Source organism: Lynx canadensis, chromosome E2, assembly GCF_007474595.2.
Source record: "Lynx canadensis isolate LIC74 chromosome E2, mLynCan4.pri.v2, whole genome shotgun sequence".
NCBI lineage: Eukaryota > Metazoa > Chordata > Mammalia > Carnivora > Felidae > Lynx > Lynx canadensis.
Window position 1 is genome coordinate 54,167,590 of NC_044317.1, and position 25,307 is coordinate 54,192,896.

Here is a 25,307-nt window from a genome sequence, read left to right on the forward strand (position 1 = left end):
GCACTCAGTGCACTTGGGGCTTTAGGGAAGGTGACGGAACCTTAGAGCTGCTCCCCAGTTCTTGTAGGTGCTTCAGGGACACACACACACCACACACACACTGCCACTCCCCCAAGGCAGGGGCTCGGGAGCCAGCCGACCTTCCATTCATAGACAACTATCTGCTATGCACCTGCTGTGTACCAGGCTCTGTTCTCGGTGCTGGGGGTCCAGCAGGGAGCAGGGTGAAGACCCCCTTGAGGGAGTCATTGTCTGTGCAGAGCCAGATGACAAGCAAGTGACCACGGACAGGACAGGGAGGCTCTCAAATCCCCGGAAATCAGGCCATTTCTACGGGGCTTTGGTGTCAGGCTGTGTGTGTGTGTGTGTGTGTGTGTGTGCACACGCACAGTCCCCTGCATGTTTGGGGAAGTACCAGCCACCGTGAGCAGGACACATAGGGCTTGCAGGGCAGTGCCTCTATGATCGTCCCTCTGACCCCGAGATTCTACTTCTAGGAATTTCTCCCAAGGGCAGAATCCGGAAAGTTCCCAAGACTGAGCACGGAGGTTGTTGACCACAGCGCTGTCTGTATCAGTGAAAACACTGGAGAGAAGAACGGACTAGTTAAGTAACGGGATGGCCAGAATCCTACACAGTGATTAAAACTGATATTTTGGACGAGCATTAGTGTCAGGGAGAAAGGTGTTCATGTTACGCTCTCAGGTGTTGAAAGTCAGCTACAAACTGATATCAAATGGTGTGGTTTCATTTTTTTTCTGAAAAAAGTGAAAAAAAAAAAAAAAAAAAAAATCCCTTTACCAACCCCCCCTACCAGGGCACTGGCCAGAAAGACACTAAATGCTAATGGGAGTTACCTGTGAGTGTCGAATTACGCTTGGCTTTTGTCCCTGTGTTTTTACTTAGGTATATATTCTAGGTTTTCTAAATTAATTTGCATTCATTCTGTAATAAATAATTTAAAAGTCAATTTGTATAGGCTCAAAAAAGAGCCAGGAAGCCTTTAAAAACAAAATGTAAACAGTAGTTATTTATATCTAGGTGGTGGGACTAGGGGTCATTTTTTTTCTTTTTCTTTTTCTTTTAACTGGATAATGAAAAAGTTACTTTCTCGGGGTGCCTGGATGGCTCAGTCGGTTAAGCACCTGACTCTTGATATCGGCTCGTGGTCATAATCTCATGGTTTGTGGGATCGAGCCCCACGTCGGGCTCTGCGCTGGCAGAGCTTGGGGTTCTCTCTCTCCCTCTCTCCTTCTCGTGCATGCGCGCTCTCCCAAAATAAATAAACTTTTTTTTCCCCTACAGTTACATTCCCAAGCTCCTCCACTGGCTCCCTCGGCAGCCCCACTCCTGCCACTCGCAAGGTGCCCACGAAGGGAGGCCAGTCTGACTGAACGTTCACAAGCACCTGCTCTCATGGACAGCACTCTTTCCGCCCTGGGGGAGCATGCAGTTTGCAGGGGGACGGGGGCCTCTGGGTGGGGTGCCAGAACCCCCAGGGATGAACACGCCCACTTTTGTGTGTGCTTAGCACTGTGCACGCCGCGTGGCTGCAGGAGACCCTGCGTGACTTATAAAGAAGTTCACTCACGTCCATGGGGCTCAAGTGCACACCCGGACAGAGATGTGGGTCAAACGTCTGGAGGCCAGTGGCCCCAGGAGATGGGGTGACAGACGCGCCAGCTAACAGGCCCAGGCAAAGGGGCCAGCTCAACCCCAAAAGAGAACCATCCTCTCCTGCCTCTTCCACACCCGCTCTGCTGGAACGTCCTGGTGTCTCCACCTTCAAAACACGCCCAGAACCAGCCGACTTCTCACCACCTCCACCGCAAGCAGCCTGGTCCCAGCCGAGCCCCCGGCATTTCTCACCAGAACTCGGCACCAGCAAGGAGACAGCAGATCCGGGATTCAAACCCGGCCCCCCTGGCGCAGGATCCCCGTGCCGTATGGGCCTCCCTGCACCTCAGCCGGGGAGACCCAAGTCAGCAGCCCGTCTGCCCTCTGCTCAGAGCTTCCCCCTCCCGGCTCATTCCGAGAAGAGCCCACGTCCTCACCATGAGGCCATGAGGCCCTGCGGCCCTGCGGGATCTGCCCTCACCTCCCACCCTCTCTCCTGGCTCACTGTGCTCCGGTCACACCTGCTGTTTGCTGTTCCTCCCACACACCAGGCAGGATCCTACCCCAGGGCCTTTGCATTTGCTGTCCTCTGCCTGGAATGCCCTTCCATGAGATTCCACCTTCATGTCCTCCAAACGTTTGCTCAGATGTCACCTTCTCCACTAGGCCACCTGGACCTCCTGTCTTTAAAGCTGCAGCCAGTCACCCCTCCTCCTCCTGCACCCACCGTCCCCAACCCCCATCTATTTCCTTTTCCCACAGCCCTCAGCATGTTTAACACATGCCATTTACTTACTTATCATGCCTAAGTCTAGAACGCGGGCTGGGGGGAGGTAGGACAGGTTGTCTGTTTCACTCACTGATGTATCTGGAGTGACTGGACCACGCCTCCCACACAGAAGACAACCAAGAGATATTTAGCAAACACAAGCATCCTGGGTAAGGGCAGGGATGTCTGGAGGTGGGGGCGGGGGGAGGCCACGGGCCCAGACTGGAAGGCGGCGAAGGAAGGCTAGGCTGGGGGACCCAGGGGCCACAGAGAGGCATATTTGGATGGAGGGGTGAAATGGGAGGGCAACTGGCGGCAATCGTAGGGGCCGGCAGGCCAGGCCCAGCTGTGTAGGACTCGGCTGTCACAATATAGAGGCTGGATTTCACTCCTGAGGCCAGGAGGCTTCAGTGGGTTTCAGGCAGAGGCCAGCACCCCTTGGGGCCACTGGGAGGATGGACTGGGCCTGGGAGTAGGGGCTGGCGGTGCCAGGGGAGCGCTGCTCGGGCCATTGTGCGCCTGCGGGCAGCCACAAGTCTGTGGGCGGGGCCCCGTGCCGGCAAACGTTTGCCGCACTGAATCGTTCACCGAGCTCCCCAAAGAGAAAATGGCCCAGTTCTACTGCAGGGTCACTGGCGCGGCCTGGGGCTGCTGGTGGGGCGGACTCAGCGGCCCCTCATCGCAGACGCACTTCCTGATGCGCTAACATCTCCCCTCCGACTTCCATTCCCCAGAATGCAGTTGTCCCAGCCCAACTCGCCATCCCGTTCGTTTACAGTTTACAGTCTCTTCCCTTATACGTACACAAGGGGAGGGCCCTGCCCTTCCGTCAGTACCTAAATCAGGGCTTGGCTCGGAGCTGGTGGCAACACGTGTGGAACGTCACGTGAGTAAAGAAAGGCCGGAACCGGGCAGGCAGAGTCCAGGGAACAAGGGCGAGAAGGAGTGAGGGTGTCGGCCCCCTGACAGGAGTCAGGGGCAGGTCAGCAGGGACTCCAGCCTGAGGATGCAGGTTAGACTCCCAGCGAACTCTACAGAAGGCACCCTGTTGAGGAGGTGGGGCCGAGCCGGAGGACATCCTGACCCCAACACTGGCTTCACTGGTCCTTGCCGTGCGGCCACCAGGATAGCCTTCTCGACTTGGGCAGTAGTGCCCTTGGTGCTGCGCCCCTGAAAGATCCCCTCTGTCTTCTGCAGAGGGGAGCCCTGTCCCCAGGCTCTCCGGGACAGTGAGATGGGCGCCACTGACCCCTTCCCTCCCAGGGACAGACAGGGAAGTGCCATGGCGGAGGGGAACCTTAGCTCCCAGGGGCCTGGGACGTCACACGCGAGCCGTCTTCTCTCCTAGCTTTATGGGCTGGGGTCGGGGGAGGCTTGCGTGGTGCGCGGTACCGACCCTGTGCCTTTAAATGGTGGTTCTCGGGGCGGCTGGGTGGCTCAGTAGGTTAAGCACCCGACTTCGGCTCAGGTCCATGATCTCAAGGTTGGGGGTTCGAACCCCGTGTCGGGCTCTGGGCTGACAGCTCGGAGCCTGGAGCCTGCTTCGGATTCTGTCTCCCTTTCTCTCTGCCCCTCCCTCACTTGAAAACTCTCTCTCTCAAAAGTAACATTTAAAAACTTAAAAAAAAAATAGTGGCTCTCAACTAGGGAGATCCCCCCCCCCCCCAGTCCCTGGCAACATTTGGAGACATTTGGGCACCAGGGGCGAGGTGCTGCTGGCGTCTGGTGGCCAGGGTTACTGCTCAGCACCCTACAGCACATAGGAGGTCCCCACAACCAAAGACGATTGGGCCCCAAACGTCAACAGAGTAGAGAAGGAGAGACCCTGCTTTAAAAATGCACAGCTCTGCCCTCGAGGCATCATTCATAGCCCGTCTTAGCCACGGTCACAATTAACCGGATGGCACCTGCCCCGTCCAGGCACCAGCCACGCGCTTGGACAGGAGACGAGGCCCACGGGAGTGCTCAGGTCTCCAAATGTCACGCCACCTCCGGGAAGTGGGCACATGAGCCCCACACCGCACGGCAAAGGAGTGCTCGCCAGGTGCCAGGAGATTCTAAGTCCCTGGCAAGTCTGAAACGCATCACCGTCACCCCACTCCCCGGGGCAGGAGGTCTTAGCATCCCCATTTTGCAGACGAAGAAACGGAGGCGCAGAGTCCACATGAGCCCGAGGCCACGCAGCAGGTGTAGCGGCGCGGAAGGCACGGAGGCCTCGAGCAAGGGTCGCTTTGCCCACCTGTGACCCCAAGGGCAGGCCGAGGGCTTGCCTGTCCTGTGCTGGCGGAGGCAGGCAGGTGGCCGTGCCTCCGAGCCCCAACGCACTGGCACAGAGGTGTTTTCTCGTCAGAGAAAACCCGGGCAGCCTTAGCTCAAGTTAATAGGATGTGAACAGTATCTCCTAAGTGCCACAGGGACGGCCGTGAGGAGCTGGAGGGGACGCCCAGAAGGCCTTCGCCACCTCGAGGAAGAGGAACTGGCCACCACCTGTGCAGCGCCACTACCCCCCCCCCACGGCTGTGTGTCCCCCCCCCCACCCCACCGGATGCCGGCCCAGCTCACCTGGATGCCATTCTCCTGCAGGTTCAGGTACCGCGTGTTGACAGGGATGCTGGCGGGGACCTCGCCAGCTCTCTCCGCGTGCAGATCACCCGGCTGGCCTGGTTGCTGCAGGAGCAGGCCGCGGGGCAGGAGGTGGCCGGCGGGGAGCCCCCTCCGGCGGCCAATGTCATGGCCACGCCGCCCCCGCCGGCCCCCAGGGGTGGGGAGAAGAGCCAGAGGAAGAGCAGGGCCCCATGGGGCCAGGACATCCTACCGGGCGGCAGTGGGGGGCACGGGGAGCTGCGGGCGCACGCCATCCTCAATGTTCATGCTCCGCGTGGGCGCCGGGGGCTGTCGGGGTGGGGGGGAGAGAGGGAGAAGCTCAGTGAGGGACAAGGACCCCGTTGGCCCACCTGCTCCCCAACCCCCAGGCAGCTCTCAGCCACTGCTGCCACCGTCACCTCCCTGGTCTACTCAGGACCCGGAGAGCAGGGCTCCCCCCGCCCCGGGGGGGCCGACCCACCCCCTGAGGGAGGCAGAGAATGGCGCTAGCCCTGCCCTCCCTGCACTGTCTCACGTCCTTCCCCGACTGGAAGATTGTGCCCATTTCGCAGAACGGACAACCGAGGCAAGGGTGAGGTGGGGAGAGCACGGCTGCCCCAGGCGCTTGGCCAGTAATGGAGATGTCAGATCCAAACCCTGGTTCTAGGCACGGTTTCGGAAACGGAGACAAGAGAGGCGGAGATGGAGGGAGAGGAAGAGAGACAAGATGAAGTGACAGAGAAACGATGCAGTGCCGGGTCTGGAAGCCTGGGTGGTGGTCTGGAGCCTGGCTTCCGTCACAGTGGCCATCTAGGCCCCCTTGCCGCCGGCGCGACCTCCTGTCCCCTCACCCCACTCCCTACCCAGGAGCCTTTGCAAAGAGGCCGGGTGCCCGGCACCAAACGCCCCCCACACTGGGCCCGCCGCCCCTCAGACTCCTGTCACCCGTCAGGGGCCGGGGGTGGCCTCTCAGCAGCCAGAGAGACTCGAGTTAGACCCAGAGGAGGAACTTCAAGAAGGTAAGTGCCAGACAAGGCACCTGTTGAGGGGAAGGGTGGGCTGGAGAGGCTGGGAGCAGACTGGAGAAGGCAAGGGGGAGGAGGGGGCCGCGGGGGCCTGGGGTGGCAGGTGCCCAGGGCCAAGGCAGCGCCTGGTGGCTCCGTGCCAGCAGCTGCCGGGGATGGTGTCGGGGCGGTCGGTGGGGAGGGGGCTGGGGGCCAGAGACCCTGCGCTCGAACTCTGGGTGGGCAACGGGCGGGGTGGGGTCAGGGCAAGACAAAGGGGGACGGGCCAATCATAACAACAGCGACGGTGAGAACAGCAGCGATAATAATAGCTCCCGTCTTCCGGGTTAGCCCTTTCTATGCCCCAGACTCTGCGCACACAGTGTTCTCATGGAAGCCTCCCAGGAACCGTAGGAGGAAGCCGTTAGGACGCCCAATCTGCAGATGAGGACACTGAGGCGCTGGAAGGGGGACGGCTCGTCCCGGCGGCGTGGAGCCGGCCAGCGAGTGGCAGAGGGGGCTGGTGGCCCTGGCTTTCCCTTCCCTTCCAGGCAGCGTCTGGAGCACATGCACGTGCACCCACATCAGCAGGCCGCCCCAGTCCCCGCTAGCGGGGGGGAGACGGAAGTGGTCTGCACAAACATGCCCACCAGCAGCAGAGACCCGGGCACACCGCAGACAGCCGACTCTCAGACCCACGGACACGGGGCCACCAGCCCCAACCCCGCACGCGCGTGCGCGCGCGCACACACACACGCGCGCGCACACACACACATTCGCTTCCTCCTTCTGCAGTTTCCAAGATCATCCAGAGCTAGACGGAGAGACGCAGAGACAGAGACGAGAAAGCCTGAGAGACAGAGACGGGAGGGGTCGGTTCTGTGTCTGAATCCTGGACTCATTTTTCCACCTGGTGGGCTGGGGCCGTGTGCGCCTCTATCTGTGAGTCATGTGAGCGCAGCGGGGTCTCCCTTCCCGAGTGTGACAGGGGGGTCTCCGCTGCCCTAGTCCTGCACCCCCGTCCCCTTTCCCACCTCCTAAGACTGGCGACGACTCAGCCCACACCCTCGAAGCCAGGGGCAGAAATTGCGGCTGCAGCACTCGCCCCAGGTCCAGGCCTGCAGCCGCGTCTCTACCGCATCTGTCCCCATCTCTCCTGCAGCCGCCCGCATCCCTCCCCCCCCTCCCATCACAGCTTCTGCGGTGGGCGGCTGGGCCTCCCGCCCCTTCCTCCTTCGCCCTCAGCCATCTCTGTCCTTGTCCCCCCCACCCAACCACAGTGAGGGACACTCACCCCGGTGGCTCCGCTTCCGCTGGGCTCTCCCTGGGCCCCAGGCCCCCCCCTCCACATGCCTCCAGCCGGCGGGGGGGCTCTGCCTCCCCAGTTCTCCAGGGCTTCCTTCGAGGTCGTGCTGGGGGGGGCGCAGGGGCTTCTTGGGTCTCCCCGCGCCCCCCCCTCCTCGCCGGTCGCCCTTCCCGCCCGGGGAGGCCCGTCCAGGCCACTGCAGCAGTCTCTCCCCCTCCTCCCTGCTGGCCTCCTCTTGCTTCCTACCCCCACCCCCACCGCTACCTCCGCTCTCCCCCCCCCACCGCCGGCTGCTCTGCTCTCCCCCACCGACCCCGGCCCCCTTCTCCTCTCTCCCGGCCCCCTGGCCTTGTCCCTCCTCAGCCCCAGCCCCCTCTCGGGGCCCCCTCACTGTCTCGCCTCCCTCGGGACGACCAGGCCCCCTCTCTCCTTCTCCTCCATCTCTCCTCACTCTCGCTCTGTCCCCATCACCCTTCCGTAGGTTGGGGAGCCGTCTGGGTCAGATTCTCTGTCTGTCTGTCCGTCTGTCTCGGTCTCTCTCGGCCGGGCTCTGTCTGTCTCTCTCTTTCTCCGCGATTACAATTTCTAGTCACACGGCAGTGCAGAGCCAAGCTGTGCCTCAGCTCCCTCCCTCCCCACCCCCTCCCTCCTTCTTTCTCTCTCCGAACGGGGAGGCGCCTCTCCTCGCCCTCCTCCCCCCCCCCCCTGCACCGGGAGGCCTCCCCCTCCCCCGCTAATCAAAGGCTCCGTTATATAATTAACCCATTGGTTCTGGGCGGCAGGGGAAGGTGGGGGGGGGAAGCGGGGGAGGAAGGTTGACGGCCGGCTGCCCTGGGAAGGGGGGGGGCGTGTGGGCTGTGCCAAGCCCAGCCTCGTGGCACAGACTGGCTGCAAAACCAGGCTGGGCCACGGCTGACCACCCCCCCACCGCTGGCCACAGCCACCCCTCCTGCACCTGTCCCCAGGCCCAAGGACAGACAGCCTAGCACAGTCTCCCCTCAGGAGCTACTACCTCCAGGCCCCCCGGGGGGAGCGCCCCGAGCCCCTCACCACGCCGCGTGGCCATTTACTCCTACCCCCACCACTGACACACCAGCGATCCTGGGCCAACATCCTCGTCACCCAGTCCTGCAGCCAAGGGCCGGCCCCCATTCGTGCCACAAAGAAACCCGGCCCCAGATGCAGCCCTCTCCCCCGGACCTCAGCCAGGGCCCGCTAGCGCCTCCCCATACACTTCTGCAAAATGGGCAGGGAAGCCGCTCGCGTTTCTTCCATTCACCCAGCCGGCCAGCCAGCCGGCAGATATTTTCTGAGTCCCTACTGTGTGCAAGCACTGGTGTCGGTGCCGCCAAAGGCCACCTCCATACTCAAAGCCCAGGGCACCCACAGGGCACAGAAGGTAAGTGGCAACATTAGGGCACATGAAGCAAGGGGGACTGTTTCCCTTGCTGTGTGACCTCAGGCCAGTGACTTCATGGTTCTGAGCTGCAGGAAATGCTGGGAGATGGGGGGTAATAAGAGTATCGGCCTCCTAGGGCTGTTGGGGGCCGGCTAGCTAGATCCTCAGTGAAAATGCTCTGCCTGTGCCCCACATGCAGATCTGACCCCCTTTCCTCCTCGCCCCCAAGCCATCTCCCCTGAGATCAGAGTCCTTCTTCACTGGTCCCCGCTTCTGTCCCCCCCCCCCCCCCCGTCTGTTCCCACAGGCAGCCAGAGGGGGCCTGTCAACATCCAACCTGCCCTCCAGACCCTGCCCTCCTCTGCTCCACAGCCTCTCGCCCCCTCACTCAGGTGGCCTCACTAGGTGCAAGGGGAGGGGACATCACCTGGGTTCCCAGGCCCCCTCTCCTCGGGCTGGGCTACTTCTCTGGCTTCAGCTCTGGTCTCCTCCCCTGCTCACTCGCTGACTTCAGGCCACACTGGCCTCCTCAGTTTCTGGAACAGGCTGCATACATTTCTGCCTCAGGGCCTTTGCTCTTGCTCTTCCCTGTCTGGATCCCAGAGGCAACCCCCCCCCCCCCCGCCCCCCTCCCAGATTGGGCTGCTCCTCTCAGGTCTTTGCTCAGGTGTTACCTTCTCCAGTGAGGCCATCCTGACGACCTCAAATCACAGCACCCTAGCCCTCTCCAGAACCTTCCCTCTTGTACTTTTCTAGACGACATTTGTCAGCATCTAGCCTCTTACAAGCCCACACACTTGAGTGTAAGCTCCCCAAGGGCAGGCACTCCATCTGTTTTGGGCAGTTTGGTTCCCAGTATTTATGACGGTGCCTGGCACACGTTAGGTGCTCAGTAAACTGAGTGAGGAATGAATGAGCGAGTTATCATGGCTGTTAGTCTATACTCCTCACGGACTGAACACTTTGCCTCGTTACAGTTGCACAGAGACCCGCACCCAGCCCAGGACACGTTCTTAACAGCTGCAACCTCTCAAGCTCACACCTCAGGCGGCCCAGATCCTGAGGTCCCCGCCCATCCCAGGAGGCCCGCCCAGCAGAGGCAGCACATCTGTATGCAAACACAACTGCCCTCAGTTTGACGCCCGCGCCGCACCGAGGCGCAACCTGGATGGAGAGGTCCCAGGTACCACACTCTAGAGTCCCAAACAGCAGGCCCCCAGGGCAGCTCCTGTACCCCACTAACCGTCATGCTGTGAGGATAACCCTTCCCCTGCTGGGCACGTTCCCAAAGCCCTGGGGCACACGTCTGAGCGGTCCCAACACCACCGACGATGTTGATGTCTGCCAGGTACCGGGCATTCCTGGGGCACCCTTCTGGGCTCTGTACTTGGCAATAACCGCAGTTCCCCCCCGGGGCCCTCGGAGAGGCGCTGCTACCACCCCCATTTCACAGATAGGAAAGCCGAGGCACCGAAAGACAAAGGCGCTTGCCCCAGGCCATGCACGGCTACGAAATGGTCCCTCCCTGGTCAGCCTCACCAGAGCCAACAGGTCCCAGAGACCCCAAAGCTTGTCAGGACAGCAACCTCAGTCCCACGGAAGTCTCTCAGGGTCGGGGACATGTTAAACAATAGTCAGCATCCTGCAAAGCCTGTCTCATCCCCACTGCATAGGATGAGACAAACCTCCCCTGCTCCACACCCTGCTGACGGGGGTCACATGACCTGCTGTCAGCGATCGCCTTGCTCCCCACAGTGCAATCCTAATAGCGATGGGAAGCGTTTCCTGGGCACCCACAACGTGCCTGGTGCTGGCCTAAGCACTGCCCACGCCTGCAGCCACTGGCTTCTCCCCGTGGCCGGTTCTGGTGTCCATTTTACGGTTGGAGCAACAGATCGGGAGGGCTGAAGACACCGGCCGATGGCCGGTCACACAGCTCGTCCGTGGGACAGCTGGCCCTGGAAGCCAAGGCCCAGAACCTGGCCAGGCCACCACGTGCCCTGGGGGGAGGCCTCTTGCCTGTTCTCCACCCCTACCTGGTCGAAGGAATGAAACAGCCAGAGAGGCACGAGGCCCCAAAGAGAGAAGAGGGGCGCAAGGCAGAGAGGGGCAGAGACACGGAAAGACGGAGGAACGAAGACAGGGGCTAGAGACCAAAACACGACCGTGCACGAGGGGCCAGGGAGAGGGAGAGGCCACAAGAAGGGCAGGAGAGCGGAGGAAGCCCGAGAGGGAACTGCGGACCAGGGGAAGCACCACCATCCTCCCCAGACCAAGCTCTGAGAGATCTCGGGCACTGTGCCTGAGAGGATTCGGGCAGATGGCAGATGGGAAACTCGGGGGCCCAGGGGAGGTGGGGCGAGGAGAGAAGGGAGGCAGGGAACGTGCCTGTCGGGCATACTCATTTTTCTGGGGGGAGTTCAGAAGGTGAGAGAAAGATAGGAAATTGACTGCCATCGCAGCGAGAGGGATGGAGGTTAGATCTAAAGAAGAACTTCCCGACTGTGAGGGACTGGGGCGGAAGTGGAGCCTGGAGCCAGGAGGGTGGAGAGACATCAAAGCCAGAGAGAGCTGAACACTTCTGTCGCTGGATGCCTGTCATATGCGCAAGGCTGGGAGCTGTTAAGTTGGGGGGGGGAGGGTATGGGCAGAGCCGGCTCCGGGGACGGATGAAACAACTTCACACGTGTGTCCCTCTGAGCCAGTCCCTGTCCTGAAGGCTTTTCAAACAAAAGCAACCCCAAAGCCCGGAGAATCGACAGTCCCCTAACTTTTGAGCTGGCAGAACCCTGGGAAAGGCTTGTGGGGGCTCAGCCCTTGACTTGCCCTGCCCCCACCTCTTGCACTGACACACTTCCTTTGCTCCCCAGCCCTCGGATGGCCAGAAGGTACCCTGTAGACAGCGATTTGTTCTGTCCGTCATCGTCTGTCTCCCACCAGAGGGTGAGCTCCCCAGGCGGGGAGTCTGTCTGGCTTGCTCACGGCTGCGTCCCCAATGCCCCGGACACGCGGGCCCCCACAAAGCCTCGGCAAGAAGAGCCAGCGAGTACCCCCTCCCGCCCGGTCCCCTGCTGGCACTGGCTGGGCCCATGGCCGGTGGAGGGGAGTCGGGAGGAGGTGATCGCAAAGCTGAGACCAGAAGCAGGAGCAACAGGTGTGCAGGTGACCGAAGAACCCCAGGGTGCCAAGGCCCGGGGGCCAGAGAGGCGGGTGGGGGTCAGGGAGCCACACAGAGCCCAGCTCAGTTACAAAGACGCCCCACCCCCACAGTAGGCTGAGAAGCAGGGTGCTGGGGGGGGGTGTGTTGGGGTAGGGGAGGGGCGAGTCAGCTCTGGGTTGGAAAGACCCCTCCGAGTAAACCCAGGGGGGGGGGGGGGGGGGGGGGGGAGCTGAAAGCCGGGGAGGAGCCGGGCCAGGGGTCCAGGGGCAGAGGGTGAGGCTGGGGTTGTGGGTATGGAGAGGAGGGAGAACGGAGGCAGGCAGCAAATTCGCCAAAGCCAAAGCTGCGGAACTTGGAGGAGATGTAGGAGGCGAGGCAGAGGGAGGAGCCGCACTCTCCTTACAGATCTGGGGTCAGATTCTGAGAGCCAGGAAAGGAGACAGGGCACCAGAGGAGGTTGGAGATGGGGGGGAGAAAATAGAGCGATCCCTGGACACAGGACCCCCAACCCCCGTCTTTGCCAGTAGGAGGTGAGCCCGCTCATGCCAGGGGCCCGGGATGCTCCAGGAGCAGTGATGGAGGGCCCTGGGTGGCCCACCAGTCCCTGGCCGTGAGACGCTGGGCCAGCCCCTCCGTCCCTCTGCCCACCCCACCCCACCCCCGCTTCCTCCTCCGTAACACAGGCCGTTGGTGACACTTGGGGGCTGCGGGGCTGCCGGAGGCTCCGGCAAGGGGGCCCAGGGCAGGGTCTGGCGCTTTGCAAGTGACCTGCAAGGGTGACCTGGGACCCAAGACCTGGCTGATAAATGGAGAAAGGAAAACGCGGCTCCCATCTCTGCGTTGCTGCGTTTCCTGCTAGGAACTTTCCTCACTCCATTTCCTCATCGGAGAAATGGGGATTAATAAGATACCCTATGACAAAGGACTGGGAGGGCACGGGTTTGGGGGATGCATGAAGGCCTGAGAGCAGCAGCTGTCTACCAGCCGGCATAGAATGTTCTGGGAACTGATGCGTCGCTGCCCAGTGGCAGTCTCTGCGACTACGGAAGAAACGCTTTCTGTGCTGTCCAACATGGTAGCCACGAGCACGTGCGGCTGGTGAGCGCTTACTGAGTGGTGAGTGTGACTGAGGAATTGAATTAATTTAATTTAAATTAATCTAAATGTCAATGGCCACACGTGGCTGTAGTGGTTACTGTATTGGAGAACGTGGTTCTGACTGCTGGAGTGGCTGTCCCAGTGTGTGCTGGCTGAAGCTCAGGTCTGCATGGAACTGGCTCTGCCTGAGGCCCCCGCGAACACACAGCCCCGGGCGGGCTCCCAGCTGAAGCGCGACCCCAGGCCCCCTCTCCTTGTGCACACTCTGTGATTCTGTGCAGCTCTGAGATGTGGGGGTCAGTATAACGCTGCTGAATTGAATCTGCCTGGGTGGAGGGGTGGGGGAGCTAGAGCCTGGCCTGGTGTTGGAACTTTTCAAAACAGAGGTCACCGCCAAGGCTCCGGCAGGGGTGTGGGAGGTGAGTTTGCAGGTGGGAGGGGTGCAGTGCGAGCCACCTTGGCCGTGGCCTCCCTGGCTCCTTCTCTCCTTGCTGGCCCCTGGAAGGGCAATTCTGCAATTTGTTTTCTACCTCAGGATGTGTGTAACTAATTTTATTTTTTTTAATGTTTCTTTATTTATTTTGAGAGAGAGAGAGAGAGCATGCGTGCACGCGCAGGCAGGGGAGGGACAGAGAAAGGGAGAGAGAATCCCAAGCAGGCTCTATGCGGCCAGTGCAGCACCCTACATGGGGCTCAATCCCAGGAACCGTGAGATCATGACCTGAGCATAAATCAAGAGTCAGATGCTTAAGCGACTGAGCCGCCCAGGTGCCCTTGCGTGACGAACTTTATAAAAGGGATGTGTGTGTATGTGTGTACTACTAAAAGTAATAAAAAGTGGGAAAGCACTTGAACTGGAGCAATGTTTCTGGGACATCCACACGTGTCCAGATCGCCTGGGATCTTGTAGTGCAGATTCTGACGGGAGTGGGGGAGGAGTGGGGAGACTCAGGGGCCGGACTTCCTGGGGATGCTGGTCTGGGAGCACCCCGCGCTCCATTTCAGGATGAATCACGAGCTCTCCTCCTCCCTCCCCCTGCTCCGTGGAAGAGTGTGCTCCAGGCTGGGCCAGACCCTCGTTAGAACTTCCACTGCCACAGTTACTAGCCCTGTAGCCTTGGGGAGGGGATGTCACCTCTCGGGGCCTTAGTTTGCTCCTCTGTGAAATGGGGAAAATAGCTCATCTACCTCCGGGGGTGGTGGAGACTCTGGTCCGATACCTGTGATGGGTTCAGCGTGGTACCTGGCACAGAGGAAGCTCGCACTAAAATTATTCTCTAACTGTGACCCTCCTCCTCCGTGTCACCGCACCATCACTCTAGGACGACGGAGAGCTGGAAAGAGACTGGTGTCAGGGAAACTTGGGTTCAAACTCTGACTTGCCATTGGCTCGTTGTGGTCCCCCTCCTGTCCCCACCAGGCTCTGTCTGCGAAGATAATGATACCCAGCTTACTGGGGGCTCATGGTGACATGTCCGGTGCTGGGCACTTGAATGACAGTGATATTAAAGGCTATTTTCACTGGGTCTGAAGAACAGACCTCTTTCTCATTCTGTGACTCAGTCTCCCTGCTCCCCATATGTAAATTCAGCATTTCCAGCCGGATCATTTATTGAGGAGTGGAGGGGGGGGGGGGGGGGGGGGACGGACATCGAATCACCTGAGGAATCCGTGCCCCCCCCCCCCACCAGCTAGACATGGATTGGACCCTCCCACACCTGGTGAGGAGAGCCCACTGTGAGAATCGGGGAGGGTTGGTCCTGTCCCCTGGAGGCATTACAAGGGCATAAACGAGGGGAGGCCCTAAGTTACAGGAACCCTGATGTCTCTTTTAAAGTCTAACCTTCAGGGCACCTGGGGGCTCAGTCGGTTGAGCATCTGACTCTTGATTTCGGCTCAGGTCATGTTCTCATGGTTCACCGGATCGAGCCCTACATCGGGCTCTGTGCTGAGCATGGAGCCTGCTTAAGATTCTCTCTCTCTCTCTCTCTCTCTCTCTCTCTCTCTCCCCCTCTCTCTCTCTCTCCCTCTGGCCCTCTCCCCTGTTCCCGTTCTCTCTAAAATGAAATTACCAAAAAAATAAAGTATAACCTGCTATGAGTCTGTTATTAACAATCTGATTATTATTAACAATCCCAATTTCTGCTTGGAGGGCCTGATGGACCATCAAGTTCCTCTCTCGGGTCTCAGTTTACCCCCGGGAAAGCAGTGGTCTCAGCTGGGGGAAACAATCTGCAGGGTGGCCCACGCCTGGGCCTGCAGCCCCAGCGAAGCCACTTCTGGCTGTTGACATTGGGCAAGGGACTTCTCTGTGAGCCTCAGTCTCCCTGTAGGCCCAACTAGGGATGATGATCGTGCCTCCCTTGGAGGTTCTTCCGTGAAGGGCAAGTGGGAGAACAGCCACGCAGGCTGCCACAGAGCCCTGGCACTGGTAAGCTCTCGTAGACTTCAGCTCTTTCAGTCTTCTCTCGGGCCCTGTGCTTGAGGGTTCTAGGCAAGGGTGAGGGCACATCTCAGTGTTTACCACCTGGGGTTTACCCCTCAGGAGAGCCAGGGCTGGCAACCGCTCTCTGACCTTTGTCTCACTGCTTGGAACAAGAGCTCCAAGGCCCAAGGTCAATTCTGTGGGCAGGAGAGTGGGCTGGGGGCTTCAGGAAGAGAAGAGGGCTGCCTTAGCGGGCTGAGACAGGAAGGGGGTGGCCTGGGCTGCTGGCCCCAGCCTCCCTTCCCCCCTGCTTCTGGGTCCTATACACGCTTCTCAACCCCCAGGCCCGGACCGGGCATTCTTTCTCTTGGCAGCCTTCTTGGGGACCCAGTGGTCCCCTGGGATGGACTCCTGCCTGACCCCGAACTGCAGGGTCCCCTAGCAGCCCATCTCCCGGGCCCCCAGTGCAGCTCCTCGGCCTCCACCTACCACGACAACGGTTGTGCCTGTAGGTTTCCAGGCAACAGAGGGGCATTGGGCTCTTCCTACTCTCCTGCCACCCCCCTGCCTGGCCGAGCCACCTTACTTTCAGGGACCCGGAAGGGAAGGTAAAGGGGCTTTGCTCAGTGAGGATGGAGGCGTCCCAAATTCAAGAGATGAGGAGAGGAAGCAAAGCCATGCTCCTGATACCCCAAAGGGTGATGGTGGAGTAACTAAAGCTGGGCCGCTAGCCCTGTCATGCACAAAAGCTACCTCCGTTGTCCGCACCCTGACCTGGAGGCGGGGCCAAACTAAGCCCCTCCCCTTCCCAGAACAGGGCCCCAGGTCCATCACCAGGACCCCTGTCCTCTGAGACCCGCACTTGGACCGGATGAACTCCCAGATGTGCACCCGTTCCTCCAACACACAGGGAAACCTACCCCTGACACATCCCTCCAAGGTAGAGCCATGGCCACGTGCAGGCGGCCCAGTGACTGCCATCCCTGCACTGAGGGACAAGCGTGGGGTCTGTGGCCCGCCCCGCGTCAGCCAGCCTCGACTGGCTGCCACATGGTGGCTTCAGGAACACCGCAAGGGGCCAGCGGCTTCCCAAGCAGATCATGGCTGTAGAGAGCTCCTGTGCGCCCCGCACCCTGGTGGTCTTGCGAGAGTTTCTGCCTCCACGGGAGGGAGGGGGGCAGGTGAGCCTGGGGGCTGGGGCAAAACTGCCCCAGAGGACGATGAGGCAGGAAGGCCAGGCTGACAGAGCTCCCGGCCAAGGGGTCTCCAATTTTGGAAAGAAACCAGAGAGAAGCAGCGTGGAGAGAGTGACAGGGCAAAAACCAAGCCCGGGGCCAGAGAAAATAGCCAGGCTTGAGAACTCAGCTGCCTAGGGAGCCGGGCAGGTAAGACAGATGGATACAGCAGGTTAATAGAGAGTGGGAGCGGTGGCCAGCAGGTACCTGAGCACAGCCCATGGCTACCCCAGAAGGGGAATTTTTCAAAAGAAGCGGGTAATCTGGATTTGGAGGGGGGGGGGAATGTCATTGACATATAACATTGTATGAGTTTCAAGTGTACAACATAATGATTCAGTATTTGTGGAATGATTACCACAATAAGTCTAGTTGACATCCGTCACCACACGTAGCTACAATTTTTTGGTTTCATGATGAGAATGGATTTTTACGTGAAATCACTATTTTTTTTTTAAAGTTGACAACACATTAAATACTTGGAAAGCACTGGGGGGAAATAACACTCAGGGCCCACAGGACGCAGGGGAAGCGCTCAGGAATGTGGGAGAGTGAGTGCAGGGAAGACAGAGCAGGAGGCAGGGAGGACCTACGGGCTGGTGGGGGTGAGGGAGAGTGACACAGAGGAGCAGAGAGCAGAGCCTACAGGGAAATAGAGGCAGGTTTCACAGCAGGTGGGCTTTGAGAAAGAAATACTGATGAATAAGTTCATCTGTGTGGACGGACACGGACACACTGGGCTGTAGGGCGAGGAGGGTCGCCCCAGGGGAGAGCCAGGGGAGAGACATGGGAGATGGGCTTGATAGACACAGGAGGTCCGGTAACATCTAGTGACCGGTGCCCGGCCACAGAGGTGGGGTGGAGGGTGAAAGATGGGGCAGGATGGTGGAGAGAAGTGGGGAGGAAGGGAGACAGAGATGGGGACCGTGGCCTGAGAATGGGCCAGGGCGCCGGAAGGAGTTCAGTGCTTCCCCTCCGCCTCCTGCCCCTCTGCCCACCTCTGCCCAAAGACCTGCCTTTCCCCTTGAGGCCTCTGTGACTGTGCACGAGTCCCGGGGCGGCCTGCACTTGGCCATGGCTCTACCTTGGAGGGATGTGTCAGTGGGTCGTCTGGCACCTGATGGTTTAATCCTGCTGTCCTCTCCGACAGCGAGGAGACCCCTGGGGGCCCTCGGACTCTGGTAGGTGGAGGGCATTCCCCCAACCGCCTCTGGGTGGAATAAGGGTCATGGCCGGCTCCAGTCAGCACACACCTGTGCCCCTCACACTGGGCTCTGGGCTTGACTGTGTGCGCGCAGCTCTGTGACATCCCCAGAGCTCCGAGGCCACCTCTGTGCCTCTCACTTTGTGTCTCTTGGCGCACGTGAGTTCATGAGGCGACCGGGTTTGAGGGCCTCTCTGGCCAGCGTGGTCTCCACAGGGTGCTGCGTCTGTCTCTCCCTCCGGGTCTCTGTGCGTGAAGGGCTGTGCGTGTTCTCTAACACGTGCACTTGACTCCGGCTCTTTCTCCTGGCCTCTGGCTGACTCTGGGTACCGCAGCCCTGTTTGCAACTGGGTCTCTGGCTGCCAGTGAATAACTGTGTGTGTGTGCGTGCGTATGTGTGTGCTCTCGCACACCTCTGCCCACTCATGCCTCTGTGTCTTTCTCACACTCTCCCACCACTCTGCCCGTGGCTGGTTCAGGTCCCTCGAAGTTCACTGTGCCTCTAATCCCCCCCTGCACCTCTGGTGGTGGAATTGTTCTCTGGCTCCTTCGTGCCAGCTCTGTGGGTCTGCACCAACTCTCCCTGAGTGCTGTTGGCTCCCTGTGTCTCTGCCTAGGCCTCTTGCTCCTCTGTGCGTGTGGATGGTTGTGGGTTCCCTGTCTGACTCTTGCTTTCTTTCAGAAATTAGGTGAGTAACTTTGTGTACGTCTGGCTCGGTGGTGATGCACCCTAATTGTGTGTGTGTGTGTGTGTGTGTGTGCGCGCGTTTGGGAGCCTTCTCTCTGGCTGTGCCTCTATCTCTCTGGCTCCCACGCTTCTCTGCCTTGTCGGAGGGTCTCTCTCAGCGCCTCTCTGCTGCCTCGTTCCCTGTCCCTCCTTTCTGAGTGCGCCCGCTGCGTGGACAGCCAGGTGGCCAGGATTAGAGGGGACCCAGCGAAGAGCAGGAGGAAGGCGGGAAGCGGAGGCTGCAAGATGCAGGTTGGAAGGAGCCAGGAGACAGAAGATGCTCCAGGAAGAGGGAGGGGCCGATCCTGGCCAAGGTCCTGGGGAGTGGGGAGTTTTTAGGGGGGAGAGGATGCTGCCGGCTGCCTGGACCAGGAGGGAAGCGACTCCGGCTACTCCCAGCTGCCGCTGGAGCCCGAGTTCCTGTCTGGCGGCTGCGCGGCCGGGACTAGGGATGTGAGGCGCATAGCAATGGGGCGCTGCGGAGGCTCGACTGCAGCTCCCAGCTGGGGAGGGGGGTGGGGAGGGGGCTGTGGGGCAGCCCTGAGGCTCCCTTGCCCCTCCCCCTTCCCAGCTGGGCTCTCCCCAGGGGATTTCCCCACCCTGAGAAAGTGGCGACGGGAGAACCGGGCCTGAGGCTGCGGGGAGCAGGGCAGGGAGGAGGAGAGGGTGCTCGTGAAGAGCAGCAGAGGTGGGGGCGGGGAGAGAAGGGTCAAGATGGGAGTGGCCGAGAGGAAGGGATGGGGTGGGTGGGCGAGGGGGCATCGGGGGGCCTGGTGACTCAGACCCTGGAGAGAGACCGGCTGGGCCCCTGGCGGGACAGAAGGGAGGAGCCCGTGGAAGTGGGGGCTTGCAAACTTGGGTGGAACCCTGGACAGAGCCTGGGCCTCGGGCTCCGGGACTGATGAGAAGTTGAAAGTAGGCGATCCGCAGGAAAGAGAGATTTCAGAGAAGAGGGCCCCAGGACTGGGGGGGTCGGGGGCTGGGGATCCCACGAGGTGAGGAGACAGGGATGGGGGGGCTTCTGAGTGAGGAAAGGTCATAAAAGGTGGTCCCAGACACAGATGGGTGTGAGCGAGAGAGAGGCTGGTGGTAGTGCTAGGGAGAAGCCCCTTGCCTCCCCACACAAGGATCGGAAGCGGAGAAGGGAGAAGACAAGGGTTTCCGGAGAGGAACAGGGTAGGGAGTGGGGCTAGAGGAGAGAGGGGCTAAAGTCGGGGTCTCCTGGAGAGAAGGTTCAAGGGAGGGGATATTGGCGGGGGGGGGGGGAGAGTCAGAGATGGGGGTGAGAAGACCCTGAAAGGAAGGCAAGGTGCAGTTAGGTCTGAGAAGAGCAGGTGTGAGAGTGGAAAGCCAGCACATGGGGGGAGGGGTGGTCCCCAAGAGGAGAGGGCTAAGGACGGTGGGAGGGAGGTAGTGGTTCCGCGGAGACCATGCCCAAGGATAGAAGGCCCCCCCGAAGCAGAATGGGGTCAAGGAAGGGGGGTTTTGGGAAAAGGGAGGGGCAGGGGTTTCGCTGCCCACCAGGAGGGGTTGGGGGACCCCAGAGAGAGAAGCGCTGAAGATTGGGGAGGGGGGTTGTCTCGCTCCCCAGTCACCCCCCCTCCGTCTTTCCCATTCTCACTTCCCAAACTCCCCGGTTCTCCCTGGTTGCCAAGGCAACCGCTCCTGCCAGGCGCGGTCACCAAGGAAACCCCGTGCCCGCCTCTCCCCCTTCCCCATCACTGGCGTGCCCCCCCCCACCCCAAGCAGCAGCGGTGTGGAGGGTGGGAGGGGCAATGGTGGGGGAAGAACTCAGGCTCCCACCCCAGAAAGGGGGGGGCCCCAGGTCTACACCCGGCGAGCCCCCCCACAAGCCTACATCTTCAACCCCGCAGCTGGATACGCGTAGCGACTGCCGGACGTACACCACCCCCCGCCCCTCCCCCAGGCAGCGGGCGACCCCCCAACACAGAACTCGCTCGGCCCGGAGAACCCCCACCCGACTGCTTCCCCCCACCCGCTTCGGCTCTCCATCAGGCCCCGCCCACTGTCCTCTGCCGCCGACCCCCCCCCCCATCCCGGAGGAGGCCTTAGACCACGGTCCCCTAATTAAGAGAATGCCCCCCACCCACCCTCCGCGGTTCCGCCTCCCGCCCCCACCCGGCGCCCCTCGGCAGCTACTCACAGCGAGGAAAGGGGCTCCTTCTCCGGGGCAGCATGCCCGGCCCGCGGGGGGAGGACCCCCCCAATGAGGCACAGGGATTTGGGGTGCGAGGCCCGCTGCGGGGAGGCGCGGGGGGCGGGGCTGCGGCCGGGCCTGGGTCTCTCGAGTTCCCCCCCCCTCCCCGGCTCCTGGATGGGGAGGGGGCTTCCGCAGCGGTAGCGGTGGGGTTCGGGGGGGCCGCTCTGCCTCCTCGCTCGCCCGCCCGCCTGCCGCCCGGCCCGGCGCCCTCGCCCGCCGGCCCGCCGCCCGCCTTCCTTCTTTGCCTTCCTTTCTTCCTTCCTTTCTTTCCTTGCTTCCTTCCTTCCAGCCCTTCCTTCCTTCCTTCCTCCCTCCTCGGGCCGCCGGCGCCGCTCTCCCCCCACCCCACCCCCCCAGGCCCCGGCCCCGGCCCCGGCCCCCGCCTCGGACGGTGCGGCAGCGACCGCGAGCAGCCGAGAGCGGCGGAGACGGGAGCGGAATACTGATGATGGAGGGGGAGCGGGAGGGAGGGGAGGGAGGGCGCCGGGAGTGGGGGGGGGGGAGAGGCTGCCCGGGAAGGAAAGGAGGGGGGAGAGGAGAGAGGGGAGGGAGGGCAGAGAGGAGGAGAGGGAGAGGAAGAGGGGGGTAGAGACGGGAGAGAGAAAAAAAAGCAGAGGATGGGTCAGGGAGAGAAAAGGGGAGGGACGAGAGGGTGGAGGGGGGGAAGGGTGGAGGGGTGGAAGAAACACAGGAGGGAGGAAAAGGGAAGGAAGGAAGAAGAGGGAAGAAGAGAGGAAGGAAATCGGGAGAGGAAGGAAAAGAGGGGAGGTGAGAGAGAGAGAAAGGTGGGGAGGAGCGGAGGGGAGAGATGGAAAAAGGGGAGAGAGAGAGGCAGTGTCCTGGACTGAGGGGAAGCAAGAGGGGGAGAAAGTCCTGGTACACCTTTGGTAAATATTTGCAGAATGAATGCGGGAGGGAAGGGTGAGGGAGATAGAAGGGAAGAGGGGGTAGGCAGAGGGGGAGGAAAGAGGCCCCAAAGGAGGGAAGTAGCCAGGGAGCCGGGACAGGAAAAGGCCCAGGAGCAGGGAAGTGGGGGCAGGCAGGCAGGTCCCCTTTGGGGACAATGTGGGGAGAGGGAGTGGGGGCCAGGCGCTACCTCTCAGGGCTAAGAGCCCAGGGGGAAGCCGGCAGGGCAGGGAAGAGGGCCAGGAGGAGCAGAGTGGGGAGCTGAGAGGACAGAGGCTGGAGGAGGGAGCCTGAGGAGGGGTGGGGCAGAGGAAGAGCAGGGAGGTGGGGTCCTTGAATCCCACCGTGTCCCTGCTTCATCCCCCCCACCCCCACCCCGTCACTGAGAGAAAAGGATCCTCACGTCCATTTTCATCATGAGGACACTGGGCTCTCAGAAGATCAAGGGCAGGATCCAAATGCAGAGTCCTGGGTTCTGGAAAGGGTATTTTGAAGGAGCTGGAGAAGAGGTCGGGCCCAGGCATGGAGCCCCTGGCCCAGACCTGTCAGGTGCAGGCGCCTGGAAGGGGGCAGAGAACAGAGCCCCACAGCCTCCCCACCCTCGTCCTCGCACCTCCCCCAGGTGTCGGCAGCAGGTGCGGGGACACATTTAGAGTTGTGAAGGGGCGTTGCACCTCCGCTTCAGGGAGTGGGGGGGTGGGGAGGAATGCAGAGGCCCAGAGGTCACCTTGCCTTCTCCCTGCCCCACCAACTTCCTTGTCCACTCAAAATGGGGAGTAAAGAAACCCAGCAGGGGGCTGAAAGGAGGCAGCCCCTATCCAGGACACAGAATTTCCTTCCAGGTTCTGAAATCAGGGCAGAAATCTCACCTCTTCCTTGTCCCCCCGACCCCACCCCCAAGAAGTCAGGCTACTAACTTGGGACTTGGAGGAGAGAGAAAAGAGAACATTGCTGATGTCCTAGAGAGACCGGACTCTCTCTTTGTCCTTCTTCTCAGAGCCCCTAGAGGAGGAAGGGTGGCCCCTCTACTCCACAGGCAGAAATGGGGCACAGCGGAGGAGGCTGGTCTGGGGAAGGAGGGGGCTGGGAGGCGGGATAGGAAAGTGGCCCAGACAGACATCTGTAATGAGCCAGAGCAGGAGACAGACCTGGAGTTCACAGGTGACAAGTGAGGTCACATTTGGGTGCAGTAGAGGCATCTGGGGGTGGGGAATGGGCAACCCACAGACCCGAGAGCTACAGAGAGGGGAAGCCAAGAGAGGAGAGACAGGCTAGGGCCACAGGGCAACAGGTGGGGTGTGGAGCTCTGGGTCCCCACCTGAGTGCTGCTCAAACCTGGCTCAGGTGAAGGGAGGGCTGAATGCGTGTGCACCCCAGAGTGCAGCATAGCGTAGGCCCAAGGTCAAGGGCAAAACTGTAATTAATAATGGCAGCCAGCGTGTTCCAGGCGTACTATTACTGTGGTCAGATGCGGTGCTGAGCACTTCATGAACATCTTGTTGGCTCCTTACAACTACCCTGAACTTGACTCCTAGGGATGCTGGGCAGTGGTGGGCTCAGGCAGACCCAGGGGGAGCAGGGTCTTGGAGGTCCCTGCTGTGCCAGCATTAACCCTTTAGTTACTAGAGGGTCCCTGGGAGAGGCCAGTGCAGGGAAGAATCTCAGTATCTTCCAACCCGTGCACCTACTGGTCCATAGTCTGGAGCTCTGCCCGGAGGGTATAATCACCCTTGTGTGGCTGAAGGAGAAATGTGTTGCCATTAAGTTCACTGGGGACCTGCTGGGGACCTGGTGCTGGTCAGGGCCCTGAGAATCAGGGCCTGAGAATCTCCAGCTGGAGAACGGGCTGGAGCTGGTCCCTGCTCTCTTGGAGCATACCTTCCAGAAGATAGGTAACCCAAGGACCTATTTCAGATAGGATACGTTAAAAGGGGATCCTAGGCAGGAGATGGGCTGGTCGGGCATCATTGGGAGGACAGACTTGGATAGTCAGGGGAGGCCTCCCGGAGGACGTGGCCTTGGAGCCGAGACCCCCACGATGAGAAAGAGGCAGCCGCGAGGGTGCACAGAGAAGGGTGCCCAGGAAGAAGAAATATGGGGAGCAGAGGCCCTGCGAGGACAGCAAGCTTGGGCCGTGTGAGAGAGGAAACGTGTGGCAGAAGATGGCGAGAGACAGGGAAAGTGGAAGAGCGTGAGAGTGCCAGGTTTGGCTCAAACGCGACACCAAACCTCCACAGTATTCCTCTGCCCCCTAAACTTTGCCCTAAAGCTCAGCTCAGGTGGCAGTCGTGAGTGACCTACATCCTGACCCCCACTGTTCTTCCACATTTGCAACACTCACTGGGGCCTATGGTGTACCAGAAACCGCATCACCTCAGAAGGGGTGGCAGTGACCCCGGGGGCCCCTGTCACAATGGAGACTGAAAGGTATGTTTACGATTTCAAAAGGCCAAATGTAAATTGCATATTTCCTTTGGGATGGCATTTCAGAGGCTAACCCAAACATCAAATTTCTCTGCTTCAGGCTGTTAAAAAAAAAAAAAACCTTTTTTTTTTTTTTTTTTTTTTTTGTTTTAAGAAAAAAAGTGTTTAATCCACTCAAGTGTGTTAACGGCTTTTCTCACCTGGGTCAGAAGCTCTGATGGGTCGTTAGGTATACCTCTGATAAATAAAATGTGGGCAAAGGAAATTGCCCCTCAATTTACTTTGGTTTGCTCAGAAAACTCTTTCCGGGGGCACCTGGGTGGCTCAGTAGGTTAAGCGTCCAACGTTGGCACAGGTTATGATCTCACAGCTCGTGAATTCGAGCCATGTAACAGGCTCTGTGCTGACAGCTCAGAGCCTGGAGCCTGCTTGATTCTGTGTCTCCCTCTCTCTCTGCTCCTCTCCCCACCCTCAAAAATAAATAGACATAAAAAAAAAAAAAAAAAAGTCTTTCCAAGTGGGATCCATGGGGGACAGGGGTATCACCCCCACTCCGCCCCCACTGTCCATGTATTTTATCCAATATCCTACACTTAGCAACTGCTGTGGGCCTTCACCTCTGCCGGTAAATCGTTAGGATCATCACCAATGGTGGAGAGTTCTAGGAAGGGGGAAACATCATAGTGGGTGCCAAGCTAGGCCCGAGAGCTTACCCCCAATTCTGCCCTTTACGACATCTCCAATGCAAACCCTAACCTGAATTCTTAGGAGAGATGGTGACCGCTGGAAAGTGAACATGGGGTCGGATGCTCAGCTTTCACAACAGAGTAACCTCTTGCTGTCTGCTTGTCAGGTTTCCAAAACATCTGTGGTTCGTCCTGCGTCAGGGTGGCTGACCACATTTCCCAAAAGTGGCTGCAGCAATATCCCCCACCCCATGTGCTCTGACCCTCCTCTGCGTCCCATCCCTCAGCCTCACTTTTTTTTTTTTTAATTTTTTTTTTCAACGTTTATTTATTTTTGGGACAGAGAGAGACAGAGCATGAACGGGGGAGGGGCAGAGAGAGAGGGAGACACAGAATCGGAAACAGGCTCCAGGCTCTGAGCCATCAGCCCAGAGCCCGACGCGGGGCTCGAACTCCCGGACCGCGAGATCGTGACCTGGCTGAAGTCGGACGCTTAACCGACTGCGCCACCCAGGCGCCCCCCTCAGCCTCACTTTTTATGGC

The 25,307-nt window shown here is 60.2% G+C and overlaps 1 protein-coding gene across 1 annotated transcript in view; it reads right to left on the bottom strand.

Moving 5' to 3' along the window:
• The window catches only part of LRRC4B (leucine rich repeat containing 4B), a 39,892-nt gene extending 19,098 nt beyond the window's left edge, over nucleotides 1-20,794 (bottom strand). Inside the window, 3 exon segments of the mRNA XM_032591312.1 lie at nucleotides 4,949-5,013; nucleotides 5,016-5,278; nucleotides 20,692-20,794. Coding sequence (XP_032447203.1) covers nucleotides 4,949-5,013; nucleotides 5,016-5,244 — 294 coding nt within the window. The 5' untranslated portion in view covers nucleotides 5,245-5,278; nucleotides 20,692-20,794.
• Between the last annotated feature and the right edge of the window lie 4,513 nt (nucleotides 20,795-25,307).